This window comes from Lonchura striata, chromosome Z (assembly GCF_046129695.1).
Source record: "Lonchura striata isolate bLonStr1 chromosome Z, bLonStr1.mat, whole genome shotgun sequence".
NCBI lineage: Eukaryota > Metazoa > Chordata > Aves > Passeriformes > Estrildidae > Lonchura > Lonchura striata.
Genome location: NC_134642.1, coordinates 17,449,277 through 17,475,125, shown reverse-complemented (window position 1 = coordinate 17,475,125; position 25,849 = coordinate 17,449,277). Strand labels below are relative to the sequence as shown.

Genomic DNA, 25,849 nt, shown 5'->3' with positions numbered 1-25,849 from the left:
TGGTTTGGAGAAAAGGCTTTATTGTTTGCAGAGGTCTATAACACCCTGATGTTCTTGACTTAATAGCTAAAAAAGCAAAATCCTCCCTTTAAAAGGTCTTATGTTCTACTATTGTTCCTGGAGCTTAAAATGAGATGCTCTCAGGGGTTTGAAAGCCTTTGTCTGTCTTTGGAAATGGATATTTGTTCTAGCAGGGGAGTCAAAAGGTTTGAAAGGAAACTGAGGTGTTGGGCAGCATTAAGTCACCTGCAGAAATATATATTTCAGAGTATACCTGAAAATTTAAAGTGAAAAAACCTACTGGTTTAGATCAGAAATAGTTAAAACTTCAGACAAATTAATTTGTGGGTCCATTCAAAGGAATATATTGATCCAGGGTGGAACATACTTCCCTTGTCTTTTTTTTTTATGAGACTCCAAATAAGCTGCTGTTAAATTTATTCATGAGATCTAAGTACCTAAGCTAGAAGACTGCTTTCTGAGGTTTTTGTTTTGTTTCTACATTTTATTTTTAAAATATGTTAATACATGAAAAAAATAATGCAAAATGGTTCATTTTAAAAGTTTATAAAATACTCTCTCTATGTTCAGTGAGGAAATAAGAAATAAATGGGTTGGGAAATACTTGGCAGGGAAACTGTGTTTAGACAAGAATCTAAATGGACTTCTGAAGAACTTCCCTTCAGTAGAAACTCATGTAATTATCACAAATAGTTTAGTGTTCTTAATGACACTTTAGTAATTCAGACCTCAACTTTGCAAGCAGTTAAGTGGAAAAACCTCCTGTGTCTTCTCGTTTGCAGCCTAGAGATACATTTTTATTATTGGGTTAAATCTTATTCCGTTTTTATTCAGAGGTTGACTTCTCCCCATTCCTGCGTTCTCTTCTCCTGACCACTTCCTCCCTCCCCAGTGAAATATATGCCATGTTTGGGACTTTTGCATGTAAAGGGTTTTCAGTTACACTTGTTTTCGTTAGTATTACTGTATTTACATAGATGTACACACAGACAATAAATACTATAATCTGAGAAATCTGTGTATACACACCCATTTGCAGGTTTAAACTGCAGGTTAAAGTGAGCTACAATAAAAGAGAAACCAATAAATACTTGGGTTCAAGGGTATTAATAGATACACTTCAAGTCTTGCAGCTGAAACATTTTGTTTTAATTTGAACTTAGTTTCTCTGTTAGTATATATCTTCATCTGTTACATATCTTACATACTCTTTTTACATCCTTATCCTGAACACCTGATTTGTACTTTAGTCACTTCCAAATACTGTTATTGCTTCTCTATGTCTTGCCTGCATCTCTTGAAAACTCTGAGTCCAAAATGCTGAATTTTGAGACAGATGTTTACACATTTACATCCATGCAGCTTCTTGTACTTCTGAGGATAGATTGAAGATGTGGAGGATTTGTAGTACTTAGTTGTATAATATAAATGAATAAGGCAAGGCCAATTTTAGGCTTCAATTTTTGAAATCTTCTCCACAATATTTGATTGTCTTCTCTGATATTTTTAACTTGGGCTTATATCACTAGCATTCAATTTTTTTCCCAGTCACAGTTTTTCTTAGCTTCTCCAGTTTTCTGTCTTTATTGTCTATTTTTTTCACAACTGTTTTCTCTTGGTCTTTGATGCCTTTCCATGTGTGACTGACTAAACCTCTAATAAATGTATTTTATTGGAGAAGCTTTCTTTAAACCATTTTTGCCATATACCTTTCTACAGTTCCAAATGTGAAAGTGTGAGTTCTGCATCAGAAATGAATGTGTACTCATACATTTTTGTCACATAAATACTACTATTCAGAAGATTTCACAATGCTTTTGATATTGGTCAGTTAGTGTATTGTTTTGAAGAAATAATTCAAGGTATTCATGTCAGCACACAGTACTAGCAAACAGCTGCTTTTAAGACACTCATCTGAAGAATACAGAAACGCTTGTATATCCAGAGTTAAGAAGAGAAAAATACTCAGATATATGAGAGGGAGTTAAGTAAAACTTAAAAATCTTAGATGTTTTGTAAACAGTTGAAGATACTACATACACTATTTCCTTTGTAAGTTCTAGAGCTGTAAGTTAGTTGATAACTTAGAAGTTCTTCTAATGGAGGAGTAAAACATGACAATTCAGTGCTGGATAATTTCACTGTTAAGCTCATGCTGATAATAAACTTTCTCTTGTGTTTTTGTGGTTTATGTATTTATGTATGTATTTATATTTTTTTCTAAAAAATGTGGTATATTGATCAACACTGTGATGATTGTGTAGTAATTTTGCCTACAGAAAATTAGAACATGGCTAAATATCTGAATGAAAACCATTTCATAGTAATGAACTAAATCAGGAGACAAAAACAGTCTTGATAGTAAGAAAAGTATTGCACTTTTCTTTGGTGTTGTTTTTTGTTTGTTTTACTTTATTTGCTTATAGTAGAACAAAGAGAGTATGAGATCATTTTAGGATATAACTTGGTGTGATCAGATATATAGGTCATGGAAGTGCATGCTAGAGTCAGGAGTTCTCATTGGTTGCTGGTAAATGCTCAAAGATAAAATTCATTAAGAGATGTCATAAGCGACTTTGTTTTATAGTTTACTACAAGTCATTCTTCCTGACTCTGCTTAATCCCAGTCTTCAAAGATTATCAGAGGTTAGCTGTTGATATATATTTATAATGTTCAGAATGCTGTTGCTGAAAGTGAAATGCAAGATACTGACTCTCGAGAACTTACTGTAGAAGATAACTCTAAGCATTTTCAAAATTAAAACACTTTCAATGATAGATGAGTTTACATAGGTGTGCATACATGATCTTGCAATGCATTCTTATTCAGTCAAAACTAGAAGTGCCTGAAATTGTAGTATTTGGCCCATAAATTAGTTATTAAGAACATTCAACAATAATCCATATATGATTTGAAAAAGTTACTGATCTCTTTTCTTTAGGTATCTGTTGTCCAAAGCAGCTGGAGATCACCAACTCCCTCTCTGTGTGACATCACTAGAAAACACTAGACTGGTGATGTCACACATACCACAGAACCCCGCAGCAGAATGGAGCAGGCCTATTAAGGGTAAGTTTTCCTCTCCACCACCACCCCTTTTCAACAATATTGCATGGTTTTATAAGATTATTAATTTTCTTTACTTTATGTCCCTGGGATATAATGTAAAGATTACAGACAATCTTATAAAACTGCATAATATTGTGGTGTTGTGTGTGTGTGTTTATTTAAAAGCAAAACAAAAACTCATAAAAAGTTCGGTCCTTACCCCATGTCTCAATATCCTGGCTCCAGTCTGCTTTGGGGTTCCATGATAAGTATGCCAGAATAGTGTATGTTGGGGCATCGATCACAGAGAGTGGAGTTAGCATTTCCTGGCTGCTCTGGATGTCAGAAACCTTATTTTAAAAGGTAAGTTTTCAGTTGAATGTGTTGAATGTCTCTCTGCATTTAAATGGAAACATTCAGCCCATTTGTAAAATGTATTTTTATTGTGTTTGCATTTTTGAAATTTACTTGTAACTTGACATAGCCTAAAGTCACATTTTATGCTTCTCTGTCTAGTTCTTTTTTCCCCTCTGTTATTTTCCTGTGTTAATATCTTATATTGTGTTTCCAGAAAAAAATTGTGTCTTATTTGTCACTAATTGGAACAAGATGGTAGTTAAATTCTGTTTCATATCATTCTCAGTGATCAGGACAAGGGCATCAAGGGCACCCTCAGTCAGATCACAGACAGCACCAAGCTGGGTGGGAGTGCTGATCTGCTGGAGGCCAGGAAGGCTCTGCAGAGGGATCTGCACAGGCTGGATCATGGCCAAGGCCAGTGGTGTGAGGTACAACAAGGCCAGTGCTGGTCCTGCCCCTGGGTCACAGCAGCCCCAGGCAGTGCCACAGGCTGGGGCAGAGTGGCTGCAGAGCTGCCCACAGGAAAAGGCCCTGGGGGTGCTGGTGACAGCAGCTGAGCATGAGCCAGCAGTGCCCAGGTGGCCAAGAGGGACAATGGCACACTTCACACCTTGTGCTGAGTTCTGGGCCTGTCACTACAAGAAAGACATTTTGGTGCTGAAGTGAGACCAGAGAAGGGCAATGGAGCTGATGAAGTGTCTGAAACGTAAATCTTGTAAGAAGCAGCTGAGGGAGCTGAGGGTGTTGAGCCTGAAGAAAAGGAGGCTCAGGAGAGACCACAGCTGCCCGAAAGGAGTGTGTAGCCAGGTGGGGGTTGGCCTCTTTTCCCAGGGAACAAGTGATGTATGTTTCTGTTGAACATACCTTTGGAGTCCAGCCTGAACCTCCTAAGCCTCAGTTTTTAACTGATCTCTTATAATATATAGTTTGGTATTTTTGAGAATTTACAACACAGATATTTCTGAGAACAAGTGTATTATCTATAGAAATTAGTGGGCAGCTATATAATAGGTAGTTAAGTCATAGCTTTATCAAATATTGATTTGCCTTTCCCTCATCTGAATAAAAGACAAACACAGGATTTTGTCACAGATTGCATATGAAAAGAAATGCTAAATTTTGTTGTGATGGATCTTAAGATTATAGAAATGTTTTTAATGTCTCTTTTTACTGTTTAATATTTAAGGAATAATAACTTATAGCATTTATGTGTTTGCACAGAAAATCAGCTAAGCCACAATAATTTAAGAGAAGGATTTTTTATTCCAGCCTTTTTTGCCTATCCTGTTCTGTCCTGACTCCTTCTGAGGAAAAAAGATTCTTCTCATGGCTAAAATTTTTTTGGGCTTCCATTAACTGGTTTATTGTCAATTCTAAAACCCCACTAAGAAAAATAAGTAATTGGGTCAAAAGGAAATAATTAATGTATGTTTTTTTAGATTATGTTGCTATAAAATTTTCATTGAAATTATTTGGAAGTATGGATCCTCTTTGCCTGTTTCTCCATCCTGTTGAGGTAATTTTGAAGGGTTGCACAGCTCTCTGGGATATTTGCCACTGCTCCAGCTTTGTGTCATTGGTGAACTCACTAGGGAGGCATCTGCCCCTTCATTCGAGTCACTGACAAACAAGTTAAACAATACTGGGCCAGTACTGAGCCCTTGGGGACACTACTAGAGACAGGTTTCCATCTAGAGCTGCTAATCCTGTAGAATTAGGGGGCAGGGATTGGCTAACTTTTTTTGTTTGTTTTTGTAAGCAGAGAGAAAAGTAATGTATTTATTTTTCTGTGAGGTATTAATGAGGTCAGTAAAGTCTTGAAATCTCTTCTTGACTAAACATTGTACATATGCTGGCTGTCTAACAGCTGCTGCTTCAAATTTATTCAGTGGTCAGCTGACACTTACCTTTCTCATAAATACTCTTTTTTTCCTACATAAGCCAAGATCTTAGCCTTATTAAAGACAAATTAGGCTCAGAAATTAATAATTTATTGGGGTTTTTACTTTGCAGTGATTTTTCATGTATTTTTAAAATGACATTTTCAAACATTTTCTTTGCTATGTTAACTGCATGTACAGCATTCTATTTCACAATAGTAGTAGCATTGTTTATTTTTGCTGTTTAATTTTGCTTTGAGACAATGCACTACTGCTCTGTAGTATATAAATACATTATTTTAAAACAGGCTGCAAAATGTTTACCTTACAAGAGAAATAAACCTGTGCATGTAATATTCTTTTGTATGTTAACAATTAATTGTGTTGACTGCTGACTTGAAGAGATGATACCAAATGCCCTGGTAGACTACAGTACACACAAGTATCTGTTCTTTGTTGTAGTGATTAGTGATATGTTTTATGCATATGACTGGCCACAAGTGAAGGAAATTACAATACAGTTTACTGGCTTGTTTGTGTGTTCAACACTGAATGATCCCACTTAATTCTTTGCTTTTGTAATTTTAATTGAAGAATGAAGGTAACTGTTTTGTTATGTAACGTGTAAATGATTATCCATAAAAATATAGATACCTGGTCTTCAAACAAGCTGAGTGATCTTGCTGTATATTGGAGAGATCTGCTGAAATGTGTAGAGAGAAACTGTAGACTGATGAAAGGCAGCTGTGACAAGCTTTATCCAGATTTTCCTGTCTTACCTTTAGTGGTGTGCTAGACCACAGGAAGTTGTGAAGGATATGTGCACTATCAAAAGCTAAATATGTATACGAAATAAGTAAATTCTTGAGTCTTACTTTTTTTTCTTGCAGAACCATAATCTCTTTAGTGTTTTACATCTTCTCTGACCAGTCAAGAGCTAAAATCTTCATTTACGTAAAATGCACAGAGTTGATAGAGTGGCAGAAGTACTATGCCACATCTCTTTTATAACAATTTTCAGCCTTTTATGCAGTAAATTACAGAATAAAGTTTTGGGAAGAAATATTTACAAAGGGGTAGTGTGAGTGTTAAAGGGTGTGTTCTGCAGCACCATGGCCAACATGGTTGTCATTTCCCAATGTGTTCTCTTATTCAGACCTTCTAGATTTATGAAAACATGAATATAAGATTACATATATCAGTTTTTAAAATAAAACTTTGAATTATATGTTTGAATTAAAAGCGTAAAGGATTTTATGTTGGAAAATTGGTCTTTGCTGCATAGTCTGTTGCTTCATAAAAGATGAATTTGCTAAATTCCTCTTTAAAAAAAAATCTTTTTTCTAGAACTTTAAATAAAATGTAACAGAAAAATGTTGGTATTTTTATCCTTGAAAATTGTAGTAAGGTTTCTTTTGCAAATAATAATGTTATAATTTATATCACTTCTCTTAAATGAGATAATGGTGCAATTTTCTGTAAAAATTTTAACTCAGAAAAGTGTAGATGTGGTTGATTTCCCTGAACTGAATGGATTACTACCCATGTTAGTTACTCATTTAAATAATTTTAAGCACATGGTGTATTTGTAGAATCCTGTTTCAATTTTAATTTTGACCTGTAAAAAGAAAGCTTCCTTGCAGTATTACTTTTCCAACTAGGACATTATCCCTCTGTAGTATTAAAATAAAAGTAATATTGTCCTAGGTAGATATAACTCTGGAAGTTTCTAATATTTTCTTCCAGTTGTTTTCCTCATATGCTGTATCCATGTACCAGGATTATTGTAGTACTAGTACAATCTAACAAGATTTAGGTCTAATGTAATGATAAATAAATTGAATTTATGTTTTCAGGGAAGATGGTTCCACCGGAAGCAAGCAGTAAAGGAATTGCATGGTACATTGTTACGACTGCTTAATGAACTATTACCATGGGAACCAAAGCTAATTAAAGCTTTTCAAAGAAACAGGTAATTACCTGCTCTTTTTTTTTTCAACAGTGGTGCATGGGATGAGAAACAGAACCAAATTCACCTTTTAAATACTGATCAATAAGTTGGCTTCTTAAAAAAGTAAAATTAATATAGTTTGAGGAGAGGAGTGAGGTGCTGGTAATATTTTAGTTGGAAGAAGTATCTTATATTCCAGAGTTACTGTCTCCAAAAAAATTGGAGCTTAATCCGGTGGTGTTTTTTTCCTCTGAAACACTCTAGAATCCTTAAGCATGCTGATCAATAGTATATTGCAAGACAGCTAGGATTTGTATTTCTGCTTATTTGGTTAAGAAATGCTGAAAACCTTTCTCTAAAGAGCTATATCAGGACTTCTTAGAATACTCTGACTTCTTACTATGTAAACCTGCCTAAATTAATGATAATGAATTCTCCACAGAGCAATTCTTGATGCATTGTTTTGAGGTCTTCGTAATGCAGTAAATTAGAAATGCATCTGGAAAGCAGTATGTCAGAGGAATATGAATGAAGTAGTAACAGGTCTAAATCTAGTAAAGTGCAAGTATTAGTAACAGTGAAGGTACTACTCTGATTATAAATAACGGAGAGATTAGTTACTGTCTTGAAGCTCAGTGCCATTCTTGCCTCTTAACCGTACAGCTGTTGCTATAATTGTACCTTAGTTTTGCCATGTAGACCATTAAAAAGCAAGAAATTATTAGAGGCTTGAACTCTGTGACAAAGGATAGGAAAAAAGGATTCTTAAATGTTGAGTGTGAAGGAAGCAAGGTACACTGTTTTGTAGTACAGACCTAATGCTGGAAATGTAAAAGGTGTTATATTTAAAAAAACACATAAACATAACACCAAAGATATTAAATTGGTTCCTCAGTAGTTCATTTTGTGAATTAAAATTCTTATTTGGAAATTTGGGATATTGTTGAATATTTTCAATAATGGACCCAAGCACAATTTTGGGTTTTTTCTATTCCTTTCTCTTCTCATTCCTGTTCATTGAACTTAGCTGTTAATTTCTTCCTGTCTTTCACAATTTAGAATCCTTCTGGAGACATGGCAAATAGTATTACTGTCAGGAAGAATTTAGTTCAGTATGTGAAGTTCAAGATTTTACCCTTTTTGTAAGTTCTTTTGTGGAATGTTTGGTGCTCAGTATTATTGTCTGTCAAATCACAGAATCATCAAATGGTTTGAATTAGAAGGGACCTTAAAGATGATCCAGTTCCAATCCCCCTGGGCAGGGGCACCTTTTGTAAAACAGGTTCCTCAAAACCCCAACTAATCTGGCCTTCCAGGGATGGGGCTTCAACAATTTTTCTGGACAACCTGTTCCAGTGCCTCGCATGGTTGCACTTCAGAATTTCTTCCCAAGTTCTAGTCGAAACCTATTCTCTTTCAATCTGAAGCCATTGCCTCTTGTCTTCTCACTATGAGTTCTTGAACAAGTCTCTCTCCCTTGCTTTTTTGAAGGCTCCCTTCATGTACTGGAAGGCTGCAATTCAGTGTCCCCAAAGCTGCCTCTTTTCCAGACTGACGAATCTCTCTCTCAGTCTTTCTGCACAGGAGAGGTGCTCCATCCCTCTGTCATCTTGGTGGCCTCCTCTGGGCTCACTGCAACAGTTCCATGTCCTTCCTGTGCTGGGACCCCAGAGCTGATGCAGCACTGCAGGTGGGGTCTCAGCAGAGCAGAGCAGAGGAGCAGAATCCCCTCCCTGGCCCTGCTGCCCACCCTGCTCTGGATGCAGCCCAGGACACGTGTGGCTCTATGGGCTGTGAGTGCCCATGGCTGGGTCAGGTCCAGCCTCTCACTGCCCAGCACCCCCAAGTCCTCAGCAGGGCTGCTCTGATCTCTTTATCCCCAGCCTGTACTGGGACTGGGGATTTCCCCAAACCAGGTGCAGCACCTTTCACTTGGCCTTGTTAAAACACATGAGATTTTCCCATGGACCCATTTTTCAAGCTTGCCCAGGTCCCTCTGGATGGCATCCCATCCTCTAGGTATGTCAGCTATATCACTCAGCTTGGTGTCATCTGCAAACTTGCTGAGAGACCCCTCAAATCCTTCTATCTATGTCACTAGTGATTATATTAAATAACTTTGGTGTGAATATGGACCCCTGAGGGAGACCACTTGTCACTGACGTCCATCAGGATTCTGTGCCATTCACCACTATTGTCTGGATGCCACCATCCAACCAATTTCTTATCCACCTAACAGTCTGCTTATCAAGTCCAATTTAAGAGACAAGGATCTTGTGGGGGGACCATGTCAAAGGCTGTAGAGAAATTCAGGTAAAGGACAGCTGCATCCATTCTCTTCTCTATTGATGCAGTCAGTCCATCCTAGAATGCTGAATTTGTCAGGCAGGACTTGCCCTTGGTGCAGCTGTGTTGACTGTCCCAAATCACATCCCTGTGCCTTAGCACAGGTTCTAGGAGGGTCTGTTCTATGATCTTACTCACCAGAGATAAGGCTGACAGGTCAGTAGTTCTCAGTGTCCTCCTTTCAACCTTTTTTCAAGACGTGTACAATGTTTTACTTTTTCTTGCCACCTGAGACTTCACCTGACTGCCAAAATTTTTTCAGGTATCATGGAGAGTGGCTTGCTAAATACATCAGCCAATTCCCTCTCTTCATTCTTCAGGTGATCATGAAACTGATCTTTACTTAGAATGGGAGGAATTTTATTCTTCCAATCCCTATCCGGCTAACCATCCTCTCAGGAGGCTTGGGAAGAAATGATGCCCTTGGAGACTGAAGCAAAATTATGTTGAGTACCTCAGCCTTCTCCTTATTAATTGTTACCAGTTTCCACCATTATTTATCAGCTTCTCTGGCCTTCCTTTTGTGGTTAATGTGCCTGGAGAAGCCTTTCCTGTTATTCTTTGTGTTCTTTGCCAAGATAAATTCCAGTTTTGCTTTGGACTTCCTCACCCTGATGCTGCACAACCAAACTTGATCTCTTCCAGGTCTCTTTGAGCTCTTCTTGGGCCACCCATTCTAGCTTCATCTGCCTGTGCATTTGCTTCTTTCCCTTCAGTCTGACCAGCAGTTCCCTAGTGAGCCCTTGCCTTCCTTGCCCAGTTTCTTGCTCCTGGGGATTGCCAGCTCTTGTGCTCTGTGGAAGACTTCTTTAAAGATGTGCCAGCTCTGTTCCACTGCCTTGTCCTGAGGGAAGTCTCCCAGTGGATCTCACTGGCTATCTCCTTGAAGAGCTGGAAGTCTGCTTTCCTAAAGTTCAGGGGCCTAACTTTGTTCCTTGCCTGCCCGTACCCCTCAGGACTGCAAACTCCAGCAGTGTGTGATCACTGCAGCCCAGACTGCCTCCAAGCCTGATGCTCAAGATCAGCTCACTTACATTGATGCCCGTCAGATCCAGGATTGTATCCCATCTGTTAGGGCTGCTGTCTATTCCTTTGCTCCAGAAGGTATCCCTCATGCTTTCCAAGAGTCTCCTGGCTTGCCTGCAGCTTGCTATGCTGCTTTCCCAGCAGATTTTGGGATGGTTGAATTGCCCCAGCAGGACAAGAGCCTGTGAGCAAGATGCCTCCTGTAGCTGGAGCAAGAAGGTTTCTTCAATAGGGTCCCTTTGGTCAGGGGTCTGCACTTAAAACCATCCACAAGGTTTCCTTTGTTGCCTCAGTCCCTGATCCTTACCCACAGGCTTTTGTCCTGCTCGTGGCTGCTCTTCAGAGACAGCTCTTGACATTCAGTCTACCTGCTGATGTAGGGGGCACCCCCTCTGCCTCTCTCTTTCCTCAACTGTCTCTTCTGGAGAGCCTGAAGCCATCAATAGTCACACTCCAGTCACATCCCACCAAGTTTCAGTAATGGCAAGAAGGTGACAACTTTCTAGGAGCACAGTGGCTTACAGCTTCTGTTTGTTGCCTGTGCTGCATCAATGTGGTTATATAACACAGAACTGTCATGCAAAGTGTGTTAAATGCTATATATGAGCTGTGATTGATAGGAGTAAATTTTAGTCTGGAACAGGGTGGTTGAGATATTACGTATTTGTGTGCTTGTAGCTAGAGAAGCATGCACTTGGAGTGCAAGGTAACTTCCGAAATTAACTGAATTCAGCTTGTGTTTTTAGTATGTATGTTTTAGGCTGTAACCGTAGTTTATTCAATGGAGGGAAGCCTGAGTATATGACATAACTGTTTGGACATACACATAACATACCAGGGACTAGGTCCATCTGAAGAACGATGTTTACAAGTCATGGGGAGAAGATAAAGATGGATGGGGGATTGTAGGTCACTGTCTTGGTCTGATTCATTATGCAGCTGCTAGGCAGTTGTTTAGCACCAGTGACAGTGGTGAAGAAAGGTGTCATGGAAAAGGCAAAAAGCAATTGAGCAAAATTTGCTACAGTGGTGTAGACATCAGTTCCCTCATAAGTCTCACTGCAGCTGCTCTGTCTACAGGGAGTCTCAGCAAGGTAGTTAACATCTACTATTTGAATAACAGTGTTTAACTTCTAAGATGTGGAGGGCTGGGTAACACTTCTTCCTCCAGGTGCTGCAGTATAGAATAAAAGTCTGGACTTTTCTTTCATTCCTCTATTATTGTCTTTAACTAGTAGGAGCAGACTTTATGATCAGAATCCTTTTCTTTCCCTACTTGAAAAGTCCTCTGGTCTTTTCAAGATTATTACAGAGTATAATGTTGAATTGTATTTAAATAGCAGCGAGGTTAAAAAGGGAAAGTTACTTGTGCCCACTGATTACAGTTGTTCACTGGCCTCACAGCAGAAGTTCCTCAAAAGAAAAAAAGGAAATTACATCCACAAACTTCAGTACAGTAGTAGTTCCCTGGTGGGCTCCTATAGTTATTCCAAACCTAGACTTCAAGCTCAAAATCTTGATGACTGAGTTGAAGTATTGTCCACACTACCTCTTCATACAGGTTTCAGTGTCTGCTCTCAGTGTGAGTGTCAAAGCTGGGAGTAAACTACTAGATCTCACTGACCCTTAGAAGCCCCACCTGGATCTCCATCTATGCTGCCTGTCCATGGGCCCAGGATCCCATTTCAGGTCATTCTGCAGTTTTCAATCTCTGCTGGGGGTGTGCCAGTTTCCAGCTCAACTACAGTAGTTACTGTGGCTGGCCATGGATCCTGCTAATGTGGACTGACCTCGTACCTGCATCATCACTGTGGATCTGCCCAGAAATCACTCAACTGGGTCTTGACCCTCGTAGCCATCACTACACCTGGTCCTGATCTTAAACATTGACTTGATTTTCCAGTTTGATCTCAGACCTGCCTCAGCACCAGGAATTTGCTTGTTGGTCTGGGCTCTTGGTTGAAGCAGTTACCATCCCTAGGCCTGCCCTGTGGCTGCATTCAGGAGTGGAATCACTTGCTGACTGGTGAGGCTCATGCCCTACCAGCTGTGACATCATTCTTGGCTCCTCCCTCTACATCTCACAGCAGCTGGCAATTGCTGCATTCATTGCAAACAACTGTTATACTAATGCAGAACAATGAGTTAATTTAAGATCTTACTGTTATTGTCATAAGGGTTAAGTCCAGAATAGTCTAGATTCTATTCCACACAAGGTGTTAATTGCTATAATCTATTTATTAATTTCCTAAATAATCCTTCTGGGCACTGTGTTGGTTACCACCAGCTGAATCCACTACAGCCCAAGTAAACAATGGTTTAGTAGAAGGGACAATGAAAACATGTACACGTTAGCAGTATCAAGGTAAGTGGATGTGTTTCTGAATGGTGTTCAAATGAATGAAGTATGTATTTCTGTCATATTCACATTCTTTAGTGGAGTGTGAACCTATGGAACTGATAGCAGCAGCTGTTCTAATGGGCCAGAAATAAGAAAGTGTTCTTAAGGAGAAAGTTACGTTACAGTCTCATAGCTGAGCCAGAGGCATGATATGTTTAAGAAAAATAAGATTTATTTCATTCTCTTCTTGAGGTTGCCTTCAAAGTAGAAAGTAGACATTTTACAGTTAATACTCAAGTCCATACAGTTATCTTAGTCACATGAAAGATGAAGGAGGGAAAAGAATACGGATGCAGTAAAATGGTGATGGTCATTTGACTCAGTCTTTTTGCTGTTGTTAGAGGACTTAATGAAATAGATTTCAGTTTGGTAAAGTAAGGGACATTGCCATCATTTCACATTTTCTGGTTTTAGAGATTTGCAGACAGGAACACTGTAATTATCTGAAGGGCACAGGCAATTAAATCTACACCACATTTTTTGTTTGGCAACAAATACAAATAAAATTATTGTTTAAAAGTGTGTTTTTTTTAGTAAAGTCAGTTTTGTTATTTTTAAGGTCTAGATTGAAGAAGGACTATGATGACTTTAAAAGACATCCAGACCATGATAAATTTACCGGAGAATTGTGGAGTAATGATGAAAGTGAAGTTGATTCTGGCAAAGAATCTTTTGCGGTAGTATGCGGTAAATCATCAGAGTCTACAGAACATATAGAAGTTCCTAAAAAAGATCACTCAGACGATGGTAAGCATTTACTGGAATTCACTAGCTTGAACTTGATTCAGGAGCTGAAATGAGTTGATTTGGGAACCCAGTTTTTCTATGTGAGCTTGAGTCCTGTTTTTTACCTTAAGTCTACCACTGATAATATGAAAATGGCTTGTGGTGCATATCTGTCAGATGTAGATTTGAAGAGGGCAAACACGACCAAGACGAAAATTCTGCTTTATTGAAGTGTTTGCCAATTTTTGTGTTTAACTATTTCTGTGATAACAAAGTAGATCTGTGTGGAATTTACTTTTATGGTGAGTTGAACTTGACCAACTGCCAGATGCTTGCCCTACCACTGTCAATTCCACTTCCATAAGAGGCTAGGGAGAGAAAACAATATGGAAAGATGGAAAACAATATGGTCAAGATACAGAAAAGGGAGATCACTCACCAGTTACTGTCACAGTCAGAATAGATTCACTTGAGGAGAATTAAATTAATTTGTTGTTAATTAAGAGTAGAGTAGAATGGTGAGAAAGAAATAAAAAACCTAAACCCCTCCCTTTCACATATCCACCTTCTTCCAAGGCTTATCTTCATTCCGAATTCTTCCACCTCCTCCCTTGTCAAATACCTTATGAAGGAGTGAATCTGGGGATTGAGGTCAATTTGTAACAGTTAGTCCCTTCTGCTCTTTCCTCATCCCTGCTCCAGTGTGGAATTCTCCCTATGGAATTCAGTACTTCGCAAACAGCACCATTGTTCGTCCTCTCCATAGGCTAGAGCTTTTCAGTATAAGACTGTACTAGTGTAGATCTCCCCATATGCCACAGTTCCTGTCAGGAACCTGCTCCAGGGTGGGGGCTCTTCATGGGCTGCAACTTCCTTCAAGGCATTCTACTCACCTGCAGTAGAATAGGGTCCTCAAGCATCTGCAATGTAAATACCTGTTCCAGCATGGTCCTCCATGGGAGCAGGTAAACCTGCTTGATCAGGGGTCTTATTGGGTTGCAGGGGAATCCATTCCACTCCAGTGCCTGGATCACCTCTTACTCCTCTTTCTTCGCTGACCTTGGTGTCTACAGAATTGTGTTTCTTTGTTTTTTCCTCTGTCACATGCTGCTGCAAAGCATTATTCATGAGACATCACCAGCTTGGCTGACAGGATCAACCATGTCCTGCAGTGGATTTGTTTTGGAGCCAGCTGTATCTGGCACAAGGTAGTTCCTGGCCTCTCCTCAGAGAGGACCCCCTGCAACCCCATGCAATCAAAACCTCAATGCATGGCCCTTCTGTCCACCTGGCCCTCCTGCCTGGATCCTCAGCCCTCTTACGACTTCATGCATCCCGTGCTCACTGGCTAGTCTGGCTTCATCCTCAGTATGAAACATGGCATTCACACTGTTGTTGTGTAGGCATCACCCACTCACACATCTGTCCTGTTAGGCCAGCCTAGACACCCAGACCCTCTTGTTCACCAGCTAGTCTAGCTTGCAGTTTATCAGTGAATACACAGTCAATGAACTCGGGGAGGATGCCGACACTCACCGCCCAACAGCTGGCACTAGGCCCACAGACTGTAACCTCTTGTATCTGTCCTTGCAGCTCCCCTTACCTCTACACATTGCTTCATGGGTTGCATAGCTGTCACAAATCCCTTACTGCTCCTGGCTTTATCCCCAGTATCTCCTCTGGTTTACAATCATATTAGGTACAAAAAGTTACCTTTGTGCAAGAGGCCTCTGCAGTTTCCTGATAGCCCATCAATTAATGTGATTGGTGAAGTTATTTCTTGACATTGTCTCAATTTTTGTTTGGTTGGATCTGTGTATTTTTTTCCTGGCTTTTCCCTTTTCCCTCTCTAGATAACCTTGCTGAATATACATTTTCATGCTTTCACATACTGTTATCAATTAATCCAGCTGACCAGGTTTGGTTTTCCTCACTGTCTCCCATTGCTGGGCAGGTTTTGGTCAACGTATGTTCTTGTTTACTACTTCCTCCTTTCCTTATTACCCCTTTTTTGTATAGCAAAAGTCCTTGAACACATGCCTTTAAAAAATTAGGCATTTTCTTTCACATAACTTTACTCTTGCAAACTAGTGTATTGCCTTTTGCAAGACACTGTAAAACTGTTTTATAGGGGTATCAGTTGCAAACATGTAAAACCCAATTTCTGTTTTAATATCCTTGCAGATGAAACGAAACTCTTAGAGATGAATTTACCTGCAGGAAAAAACAGAATTCTGAAAAAAGAATCAGCTTCTAAAGAGATACAGAAGACACTGCCTAAATGCATTAAACGACAGTTCAAGCAAAGTAGTTGTCTAGATCAAAGCACTAATGAGCTTTCACCAAGGAAGAAAGCTAAACTGAGCACTAATGAGGCTGTGGTCCAGAGCTCAGAAAGTAGCCTGCAGTTGGATAGTTGCTTGACTGAGCTGAAACAATTTGAAGGGTCAACTCTAGAGTTGGTTTCCTTGACAGATCCTGCAACATCAGTATCAAACTTTCTGAAAGGGACCAAACCCATCCAGGCTTTGCTTGCCAAGAATGCTGGGAACAAAGTGACCTTAACAAATCAACTGTTGCCTCCTGCAGGCATAAACATCTCTACTTCTGAAAAGTCAATTTTACCAGCCTTGGAATCATCACTGATCAAGCCAGCATTGCCCTGCCAGGCAAGTTCAAAGACTCCTTTACAAATGGTATACAAAATGCCAAATGGACACTGTGTACCAATAGAAATTCCCAACAGCTCAGTGAAAATTCAAATGCAAGCTATGATTGACCCTAAAAATAGAGAAAAAGTCATGCAACAAGTTCTTATTTTACCTAAGAATTTTCTTCTTCAACAGAAGGAAGAAAAAATTGTGTCCAAGGATATTCAGTCACTACAACAAAAATCATTTGATATGCACTGTACATCTTTACTAAAAATGCCAAACATCGGTGTTTCTTTAACACCTTTTCTGGTGACAAGCCCTGCAAATGTCACTCAGTCACCCACTACAGTTTTTAGCAAGAATACTACCCACTCGTCACAAGTGACTGGTCCCATGAACACTACACAAACATTGTCTAATGTAAATTCAGCAGATAACTTATCAATAATTAAGGTAAGCCAAAGTGAAAGTGACAAATTCAAGACTACATTTTTGACTGCTACATTGCCTGTGTCTTTGGCTTCACCTACTCTTTCCACAGCTAGCCAATCCTTGACACCAGCAACAGCATTAAGTGCATCTACAAACATTGATTCTGCATCTCACGGTCTAGCATCAGAGCAGCAAACTGACTCCTTTGAAACTAAGCAAGAGCTAAAGACAGTGTGTGTAAGAGAATCACAATCTATCCTGGTCACAACACGAGGTGGAAACACTGGAATTGTTAAAGTGCAAACAAACCCAGACCAGATTTCACCTAGTAGTTTATGTCCTGGTTCAGTTTTCACTTATGCATCTCAACTTCAGGCCTTTCTTGTGCCAAAAACCACAGCAGTATCATGCTCTAGTCTTCCATTTGTAGCAACAGCCACATCTGGACATATTGGACAATCATCTCGATTTGCCCCCTCAACAACTTCTTTTGTTAACATTCCAGCTTCCCCTGCTGATTTTACCCAGGCAATGGAGAAAAATACCAAATTGACACTACAGCAGCCAACTGCTTGCGACTCTTCATGTCGAGTAAAAGAGGACTCCTGCCATGTGTCTTCTTCTTTATCCTGCATTCCATTAGCTAGCCATTTCGTGTCAGCAGCTCCAAACAGCCTTGTTAGTGTGACTAGCAGTGGACAAAGTAATGTTGTCAAAACTCCAAATTCTTCTGTGCAGCATCAAGGGGATACTAAAGTGAAAATAAAATCTGTTACACAATCTGAGTCAAATTTTGCAACAAATGGAGGGTTAACCAATAGTACTCCAGTCCAGAAATTTACATTAATCACAAATCCACCAATTTTATCTCCCTCTGGGACATCAGGGGTCAGTATTATACCCTGTCCAGCATCCACTGCTGTTAATGCTCAGAAGCTGGTTTTCATTAACACACAAATTGCCAATGGCCCATCAACTACCAATCTCATTGCAGAATCATTGAAACAGAACCTTCCTTCTTCCCTAACCAAAACCTTTGCTAATGCCACAGAGCATCCACAGTTGGTTTTGATCCCATCTGCAGTAGGAGCACCAATAAAAATAAACTCATCACCAACTATTGCTCAAGTAAAAGATGTGAAAATTGGACTAAATATAGGTCAGACCATTGTAAATACTAAAGGCAGTGCACAGGAGGCTATACCAGTTAATGTATTGCACTCTGACATTTCTAAAGGAGAAGACAAGAAGAGGACAGCCTCGGCCCCATCATTGACAAGTAGTACTGTGGTCCCTGTTGCAAGTTTTGCTGTTTCAGCTAATGAATCTGTATGTGTTGCAAGAAAAGCTGAGAATGCCTTTACGATGACAACAGCAAATGCACAAATAGAATCTGTTTCGGTAATATCAAGTGGAACTTCCTCTGGGGCACAGCCTACTGTCTTGGTTGGTGGCAATGATCCTTCAAGAATAAGGCCAGTTCTGGGTAATCGACTTTGTACATCAAATACTGGAAATACTGTGGGTATATCAACTGTGAAGACAGGACATCTTGCGTCATCTGTGCTTATTTCAACACAGCCAACAGTATCGCCACAAAACTTAGCATCTGCTCTGCAATTTCCAGTCATTAGCTTGCCTGGACCTGCAGCCACCCCCCCCAAAGTGTTACATACAGTTCCTCAGTTGGCAGCAGCTCCAGCTCCTCTTCCAGTGCCAAAAAGACAGTTGCCCACACTGGTTCAGTTTCAGTCATCAGGAATTTCAGCTGCTGTGTCAAGTCATGCAGGTATTCACAAACCTCAGAGTGTGTTGCCCCCTCCATCACCAAATACAGGTGAAGTAATTAGTTTTCCCAGTCTTTCCACCTTACAATGCCAGCAGGTGCCTCCCAGTACAGAGAAACAAAGTCATGATTATGCTTGTGCTTCTACCATTCAGATGTCTGAAGCTTCGACCCTTGTAACAAGCAAAACAGGAGGAATTCCATTGACTGAACCTTCCACTCAGCAGAAAATAGTCATTAACACTTGTATGCCTTTGGCACCTGGAACTCAGATAATGATTAATGGTACTCGTTTTGTTGTTCCACTACAAGGCCTTGGAGTTGGCAGCCATGTTCTTCTTCTCTCCTGTAATACAAAACAGACTCCTTTAACAATTAACCATGGTCAAGAGCCTCAGTGTGTACCAACTGTTAATCCAATAACCTCAAAAATCATCCTAGCACCAAGTCATTCATTAAGTTGGCAAATACCAAAACATCCTTTGAAAAGCTCTACAAAAATTGTGAACTCTTTTGGAGCTGCAGATGCTTTACCAATCGTACATGCAACACCCCAGATACTTAGTACTCCAGCTAGCTCATGTCCTCCACTGTCTGCAGTAACTCTGTCTGTATCTTCAGTGACAAAGTCTCCTATTAATGTAGCTACATCTTCTGTTTCTGCTGTTCATCCTCCAAATTCTCATTTACCAAGCAACACGTCAGTGTTTCAGCTAGATGGTTCTATCAAAAAACTGTTGGTCAGTCCAGAGGGAGCCATACTGAATGCTCTAAACACTTCAGCACCAAAAGTTCCTTCCCTGTCTTCATCACTGCTTCCTGTTGTTAGTCCCACAACTAGAAATGCTACCACAGTCTTCCCTACATCTCAGTCATCTTTCCTTGATAAACCTGATAAAGCTGCACCCTGAATTTACTGTAAATGAGCCACTTTGAAATTCTGGGGCATTCTTCAAACTTTTGAAATTGTTAACTATTGAATAATTTCTTACAATGTTTTAAGCAATTGATTAATACTGAATATTAACAAGGTTACAGTTCTTACCTGTTTACCTGTGGGGATGTGGAGAAAGAAAAATTTTAGTTTGTCAGAAGTTTTCAGAAAGTTCTCTAGTAAAAGGCTCGGAGATGGCCAGTTAAATAGTTTAACAGTTTGGAGAAATCTCACCTTTTGCACATGTTCCATCTTACACTATGGACTGTTTGCCAGTGTGTTTATGACAGTATATATATCTCCTTTTTATTTGTCAAATTTATTTTTGACTTGTTTCTTTAAAAAAAAAAAGGCATTGTAAAAATGCAATCTACAGTACAGAATTGTACATATTCCTGAACTCCTAAAAATCTGTACTAAATAATATGTACAAAGAACTATGCTGTCTTATTTATGTTTTGTTTACATAATGTATAGTTTTTTAAGTATTTTAGTAACTTTGGACCAGTGTACTGTTTAGCAACAATGCAGAAGAATCTGCATGTAATAAATCAAGTTGCTGTACTGCTTTGTGTTGGCAGTAAAAAATATGTGTATCTGTTACACCATGGGAAACTACATGCATACATAGATATATATCTTTCTTTTGGTGTATGGTAGGGTGAAATTATTTAATCTCTTCTGTTCTGCTCTGATTTTATATTTCACATGATTTGACTGGATTTGGAAGGAAGGCCTCCTTATTGTTCCTCATTATATTGGCCAGGATAACCCATACTTCATCCATTCTTAATCGTTTGTTTATGTTGCCTAAATAACTGTAGTGAAATGGTAAGGCTACAAATGGCTTCCTAGACACCAGTCTAAGTCACACTGACTGCTCTTAAGAACTGCCATGCTTTGTCTTAAAGCTCAAAGGTCTGTTGAACAATTCATTGTTCTCTGTTTTACAGCCTTTTGTATTTCCACATTATCTGGTAACTGTAACAAGGTCACTCACTAATCTTCAATCTAGCCATAACAACTACCATTTTTTTCACTGGTCATGCTTTATAGCTTTGTATGTTTTCTTTAGCTTGTAAGTGGTCTATCTGGAAGGAGAGTGCTAAAACATCATACAAGATTAAAAGAAGCTTTATTAATACTTTGAATGGGGATAATTTATATATTGCATAAACCTTCCCTTTTTATACAGTGTATTCAGTATTTATTGGCTTAGTTTCAGCATTCGATCTGATAAAACCTTTGGGTTATTTTCTGCAGATCTGCTGAGTTCACAGCTGCTGGCTGCAGTGCTCATGGAGATAAGTTTTTTATATATTTTGTGATTTTGCATATAGAGAAAGGGTGCCCATCTTATAGAAGATGGTGAATTTAGAATTGTTGTCTTCGTATGTGTTGGATTTTTTGTGGAGTTTGTTGGTTTGAGTTTTTTTTAGAAACTAGAAGAGAGAATTTCAGAAGAGCTTATGAATGATCGTTGCCTTTTAAATAGCTATGACAAAGGGGATAAAAGCTTACACATCTGTATTTAGCAGTGTTTATAGACTGAGCTTCATAAAAAATGAAGCTTCAACCTTTGCTTTCATACTGTTGAATTTTCTACTTCCCTTCCCCTTTTGCTGTGCACAGTTTTGCAGTTCAGGTATTGAGTTGAAGAACAGGACCACATCTTACTGCCTCTGTCAGCTGCCCTTTAAATTGTTCTGAAAAGTAACCTGGTAGCTATTTAGCTGAAGTTCTGGGAAACTGGAGGGGGTGGGGAAGAAAGGCTTGTGTGTTCCATAGGGACCTTTCCTTTTGCACTAATTAAAATAATTTCATTGAGAAATTGCATCTTTCTGGATTAGAAATCTCCATCTTATCTCAGGGCTGGGAAAGATGGAAGCTGTCAGTTTTGAAATGAAAGGTTTGTTTAAATTCAGAAAAACCTACCTGCTGTGATTTTTCTTACATGTCATGGAAGGTGTTTTGTAGTTTATTTTGAAGACACCTGGTACTAAGTGTGTTTGCATGCCCTTGTAGAATTTACAGTACTAAGGATTTTTAAGTCTGACTGCATTTTACAGTTGAATGCTGCAGGTGACTTTTCCAACAGAGGGAGATGGCAGAGAATGGCAGTTTCTTCATGGACATTTTACATACCCAAAACTTATATGTACCAGTAATTAATTTTATTTCCATTTCACTGGTTGAACCTTGGGATTCACTTTTTTTGATTTTTCTTTTTTCTTGCAATGATTGTTTTTTCCTTTTTTCTAATTTATGTTTACTGTAGTATTAGTTGTCTGTATTGTTTGGAAAGCTTAAGACTAGGTTCTAGTATTGAAGTTGTTCTTGATGGAGAAAAAATTCTTGCATGGCATTTTTCTGTGTGCTAATGTAATAGAAGGATTTATGCTATAATTCTAATAAAAAGAAAAGTTAGAAAAGCTGAATTTAGGAACTCAGGACTCAAGTAACTTGCTTGAATGATTTCCAAGACAATTTATTAATTAATATGGCAATATTTTATTATTTTCATAAATATTTTATAATTTGGCAGACATAAACTTTACAAAATTAAAAGTTTGGTTAGTTTAATTACAGCTTTCATGGATTTTTATTCTCAGACATATGTTCACATTCCAATCCTACTGGAGAAAGACTTGAGACTACTATGTAATGGGCTTGCAACATTCATTATGTAAAACCAAGTTTTAGTGATTTTTATGAATAAAATTCCTATTATCAATACTCTTCTCCGATAGTATGAATGTCTGTCAGAGATAAGGCTTCTTTTCAAATGAACCTGAATACCCATTGACAATTTGCTATGTACCTTTTGCAGTCCACCAAATGAATAGTGCTACCAGTAGCACAAAAGGAACTGTAAAAAAGATTATATTCGCAGACACAATGAAAAAGCAGAACTGCCTGTGTCTTGACTTGAAATTAAAAAGACATTCAAAGAAACATAAACATAGATATATAAATCAGTGTTTTAAGAAAACACATTCAGCATTTCAGAGCTTGTAAGATGCCTTGCTTTTGGACACCCTCTGATATTGTATACACGTATTCATACACTATATTACATGCAGAATTCTAGGTTTACTAATGACTTTGAATATTCTGAATTACATCTTTTTATTATTTATCTGAATGGACATGTTCTTCACAATAGTTTGCTCTGCTATGAGTAGAAAATTACATTAATATTGCTTCATTGTTCAAACCCCCATGTGTGTGCTGCCATTTTCTCATAGGGATTCTGCCACTCTAGAAGCAATTACATTTCACAAGTCTTAGGGGTCATAGACGTGCTTATTCAAACCAAGTGTTTCTGCCAAGTCATTCAAATCTGTGCTGATTTCACTGTGTGACATGGCAAAGGGTTTAATGTGAAAAGGGAAGCAAAAATTCTCCTGGTAAGTAAGTGAATAAAACTATAATGTCTCATGGGAGTAAGTCAGAAAATTACTAAAAGCTAGCATTTGTCGGGCATCCATAGCTGCCACAGTGTCTGTGGTTCATAGTTGGTTTTGCTTATACTTTGTGGTAGTGCAGAACTTTAGTAGCCAAAATCAATTTTAAAGTAAATGAATAAGTTTTATTGAAGCATGAATGTTTCTTATGTTTAAGGACTGTTTCCTTTGAATAGAATGGCCAGAGGTGCTCACAAAAACTTAACTCATGTAGACTGCTCTCTGTAAGCTGCACCTCAAATGAGTTCACTGACTCAAAATAATAACAAAAATAATAATACTGCATCAGACTTAAGATCCATCTCTCCTGTTATGATGGGCATGATTCCAGCATTACCTAGTCACTTGAAGTACTCAACAGTAGCATTCCAAAAGAGAACAAAAACTAATAATCTTAGTATCCACTAATCTGTGAGCCAGAGTATTCCTCACACAGCTGTGATTTTTTTTTTATTTAATAGCTTTCAGTGTATTTCTCTTGATGAAATACACCAATCCTTTCAAGAATTTATGGGTACGTAAAAAGACTTACCATTCACAGCATCCAATGGTAAAGAGTTTGTAAATAAAGCTCCTTTTTGGTTTTTAAACCTGGCACCTGCTAGTTTCATTTGATTGCAAATTATATTTATATTTTAAGATACAATAAGCCTTTGCTCTGCTATTTTTCCATATGGCCTATGTACATCCTTTTTGGTTTTTAAATCTGGCACCTGCTAGTTTCATTTGATTGCAAATTATATTTATATTTTAAGATACAATAAGCCTTTGCTCTGCTATTTTTCCATATGGCCTATGTACACCATTGCCATGTTGGTCATCTCTTTTCTAGAATAAAGAGAAATTGTGAATTCAATTATTTCTTTTATGTCATTGCTTTGTATACCTTTTCAATTATACTATATCCTTGAGATGTAGTATCAGAAGAGTGCATGTTCTAAAGGTCCTATGAGCTATTCAGCAATGTGTTGATGATTTTTCTTTTATAATAATTATTTCAGTGTTTGTGGGTTGGTTTCTAACTTATTTAGCCTTGTACTAACTTTTTCATAGAAATATCAATGTAAACCAACTTCACATCAGTGTCAACTCAATTCATCAATAAATCTATACCACTTGAAGAATATTTTAGCAGTAAAGACATCAGGTTATTGAAACCACTGCAGTCTGGCACTCTGTTCCTATTTTTGCTTGGTTTATGTCTCTTGAAGATGTAAAAAGACAAACTGTTGTAATAATTTTCAACATGATGCTTTTTAAATCTCATTGGTTTTGTGCATACAAGATAAAATCTATATATGGTCATTTTGTACATATGGGCATCCAGATAAGGATTTTTTTAGTTCTTGAAGAAGCCACTTTGTAAATGTGACACAGAGCAATGTTATTTTAAAAAATTTTCCTTGAAACTACAGTGGCATAAAAGAAAACTTAAAAATCTTGAGAATTCTTGGTCTCTTTTCCTATTTTCTCAAAATATGAATCGTCTAGTCAGTAATCACACCTGAATGTCTTGAGTAAAGGAAACCAGGATAGTTCATTGTTTCATATGTGACTGGTCCAGAAGTTCTTCAGAAATATGGTGTTCTTACAGCATCTTTTATTACAACCTCAGCTGAACTAAGCATATTCAATGAAAATGGTATGTAAAGGTAATGCAAAGAAAACATAATTTATTGCTTATAATATTCCTTGAAATTATTTGTTACACAGGAGGTCTATTAAAATGTGCATAAGTATGATTTCCGGCCTTTTGCAGATGAAGACAATGAAGTTCTGAGTTCTCATAGCAACATGGAGAAACTGGGAATAGAATCCTTGGTCCCCTGACACCTTCCAGCATCCCATCCATAACTAAAGGTTAGACACCTGGATTACTTTCTTTATCTTCCCCTATTCTCACTTTTTACAATGAAGAAAATATTTGGAAAATGAAATTATTTTCAAAAATGTGAGGAGCATTGACAAACAGCTTTTATAAAAATTAAATTGCAAAGGTAAGATAGTAAAGAAACTGTGATTTTTGTGATTGTCTTCAGGCTTTAGAACTTTGCTTTTCAATGCTGATATCATAAAAAGAAGACAATATACGTGTTTAATTAATTGTTCATATTGGTTCCATCTCAAGTATAAATACACAAAAATGAATAAATATGTATAAAATCAGACTATTTTGGCTGTCAATGGTTTGTTGCCATTCAGTACCAGCATATACATTGGGATCTGCCCTCATAACATGCTGTTATTTACAGAATCATTGCTCATTCTCTTTTTAATCACATGCAACAGTGAAATTGAATAACAAAGGAATTAGTGACAGGGTATTACTATGTAGTCTCATAATAAAGGAAGACTAATATCATGATGGATTCCACTTAAAATATAAAAAGCTGGTATTTTTAGTATTATAATAAATTTTTACTGCTGGGAAGGAGGAATTCAATGCATCTATTTTTAAAGAACGTTGACAATTCATATTAGCAACACACCAATACTAAAATTACAATAGTTTGTTTGGGGCTTGTCTGGACAGTGTTCTACAGTTCAACTACGTTATGCCTTCAAAATAAGTAGAGTGCTTTTTGCAGTGTCATCACAGAAGAACAAAGGAAGAGGCCTGTCTGAAGTATTTGCGCCTCCATGGCCTAAGAAATTGGTGGAAAACCAATGTGTTTTTTAAAAGAGAGCCCATGTCTGAAAGTGAATTTCTTATTTAGGCACATGAAATGCAAGTGATGTGCCTGGTGCAGCAGACCTGTTCTTGTATTAGCTGCAACTTGGACTGGGCATTTCACTCACTGTAGTGGCCAGTAGAC

The 25,849-nt window shown here is 38.1% G+C and overlaps 1 protein-coding gene across 1 annotated transcript in view; it reads left to right on the top strand.

Moving 5' to 3' along the window:
- Positions 1 to 25,201, top strand: part of BRD10 (bromodomain containing 10) — a 48,944-nt gene extending 23,743 nt beyond the window's left edge. Inside the window, exons 6-8 of the mRNA XM_021531693.3 lie at positions 7,167 to 7,282; positions 13,594 to 13,781; positions 15,945 to 25,201. Of these exons, the coding sequence (XP_021387368.2) occupies positions 7,167 to 7,282; positions 13,594 to 13,781; positions 15,945 to 19,543 (3,903 nt within the window). The 3' untranslated portion in view covers positions 19,544 to 25,201. The remainder of the gene's footprint in view (positions 1 to 7,166; positions 7,283 to 13,593; positions 13,782 to 15,944) is intronic.
- The last annotated feature ends 648 nt before the right edge of the window (positions 25,202 to 25,849 follow it).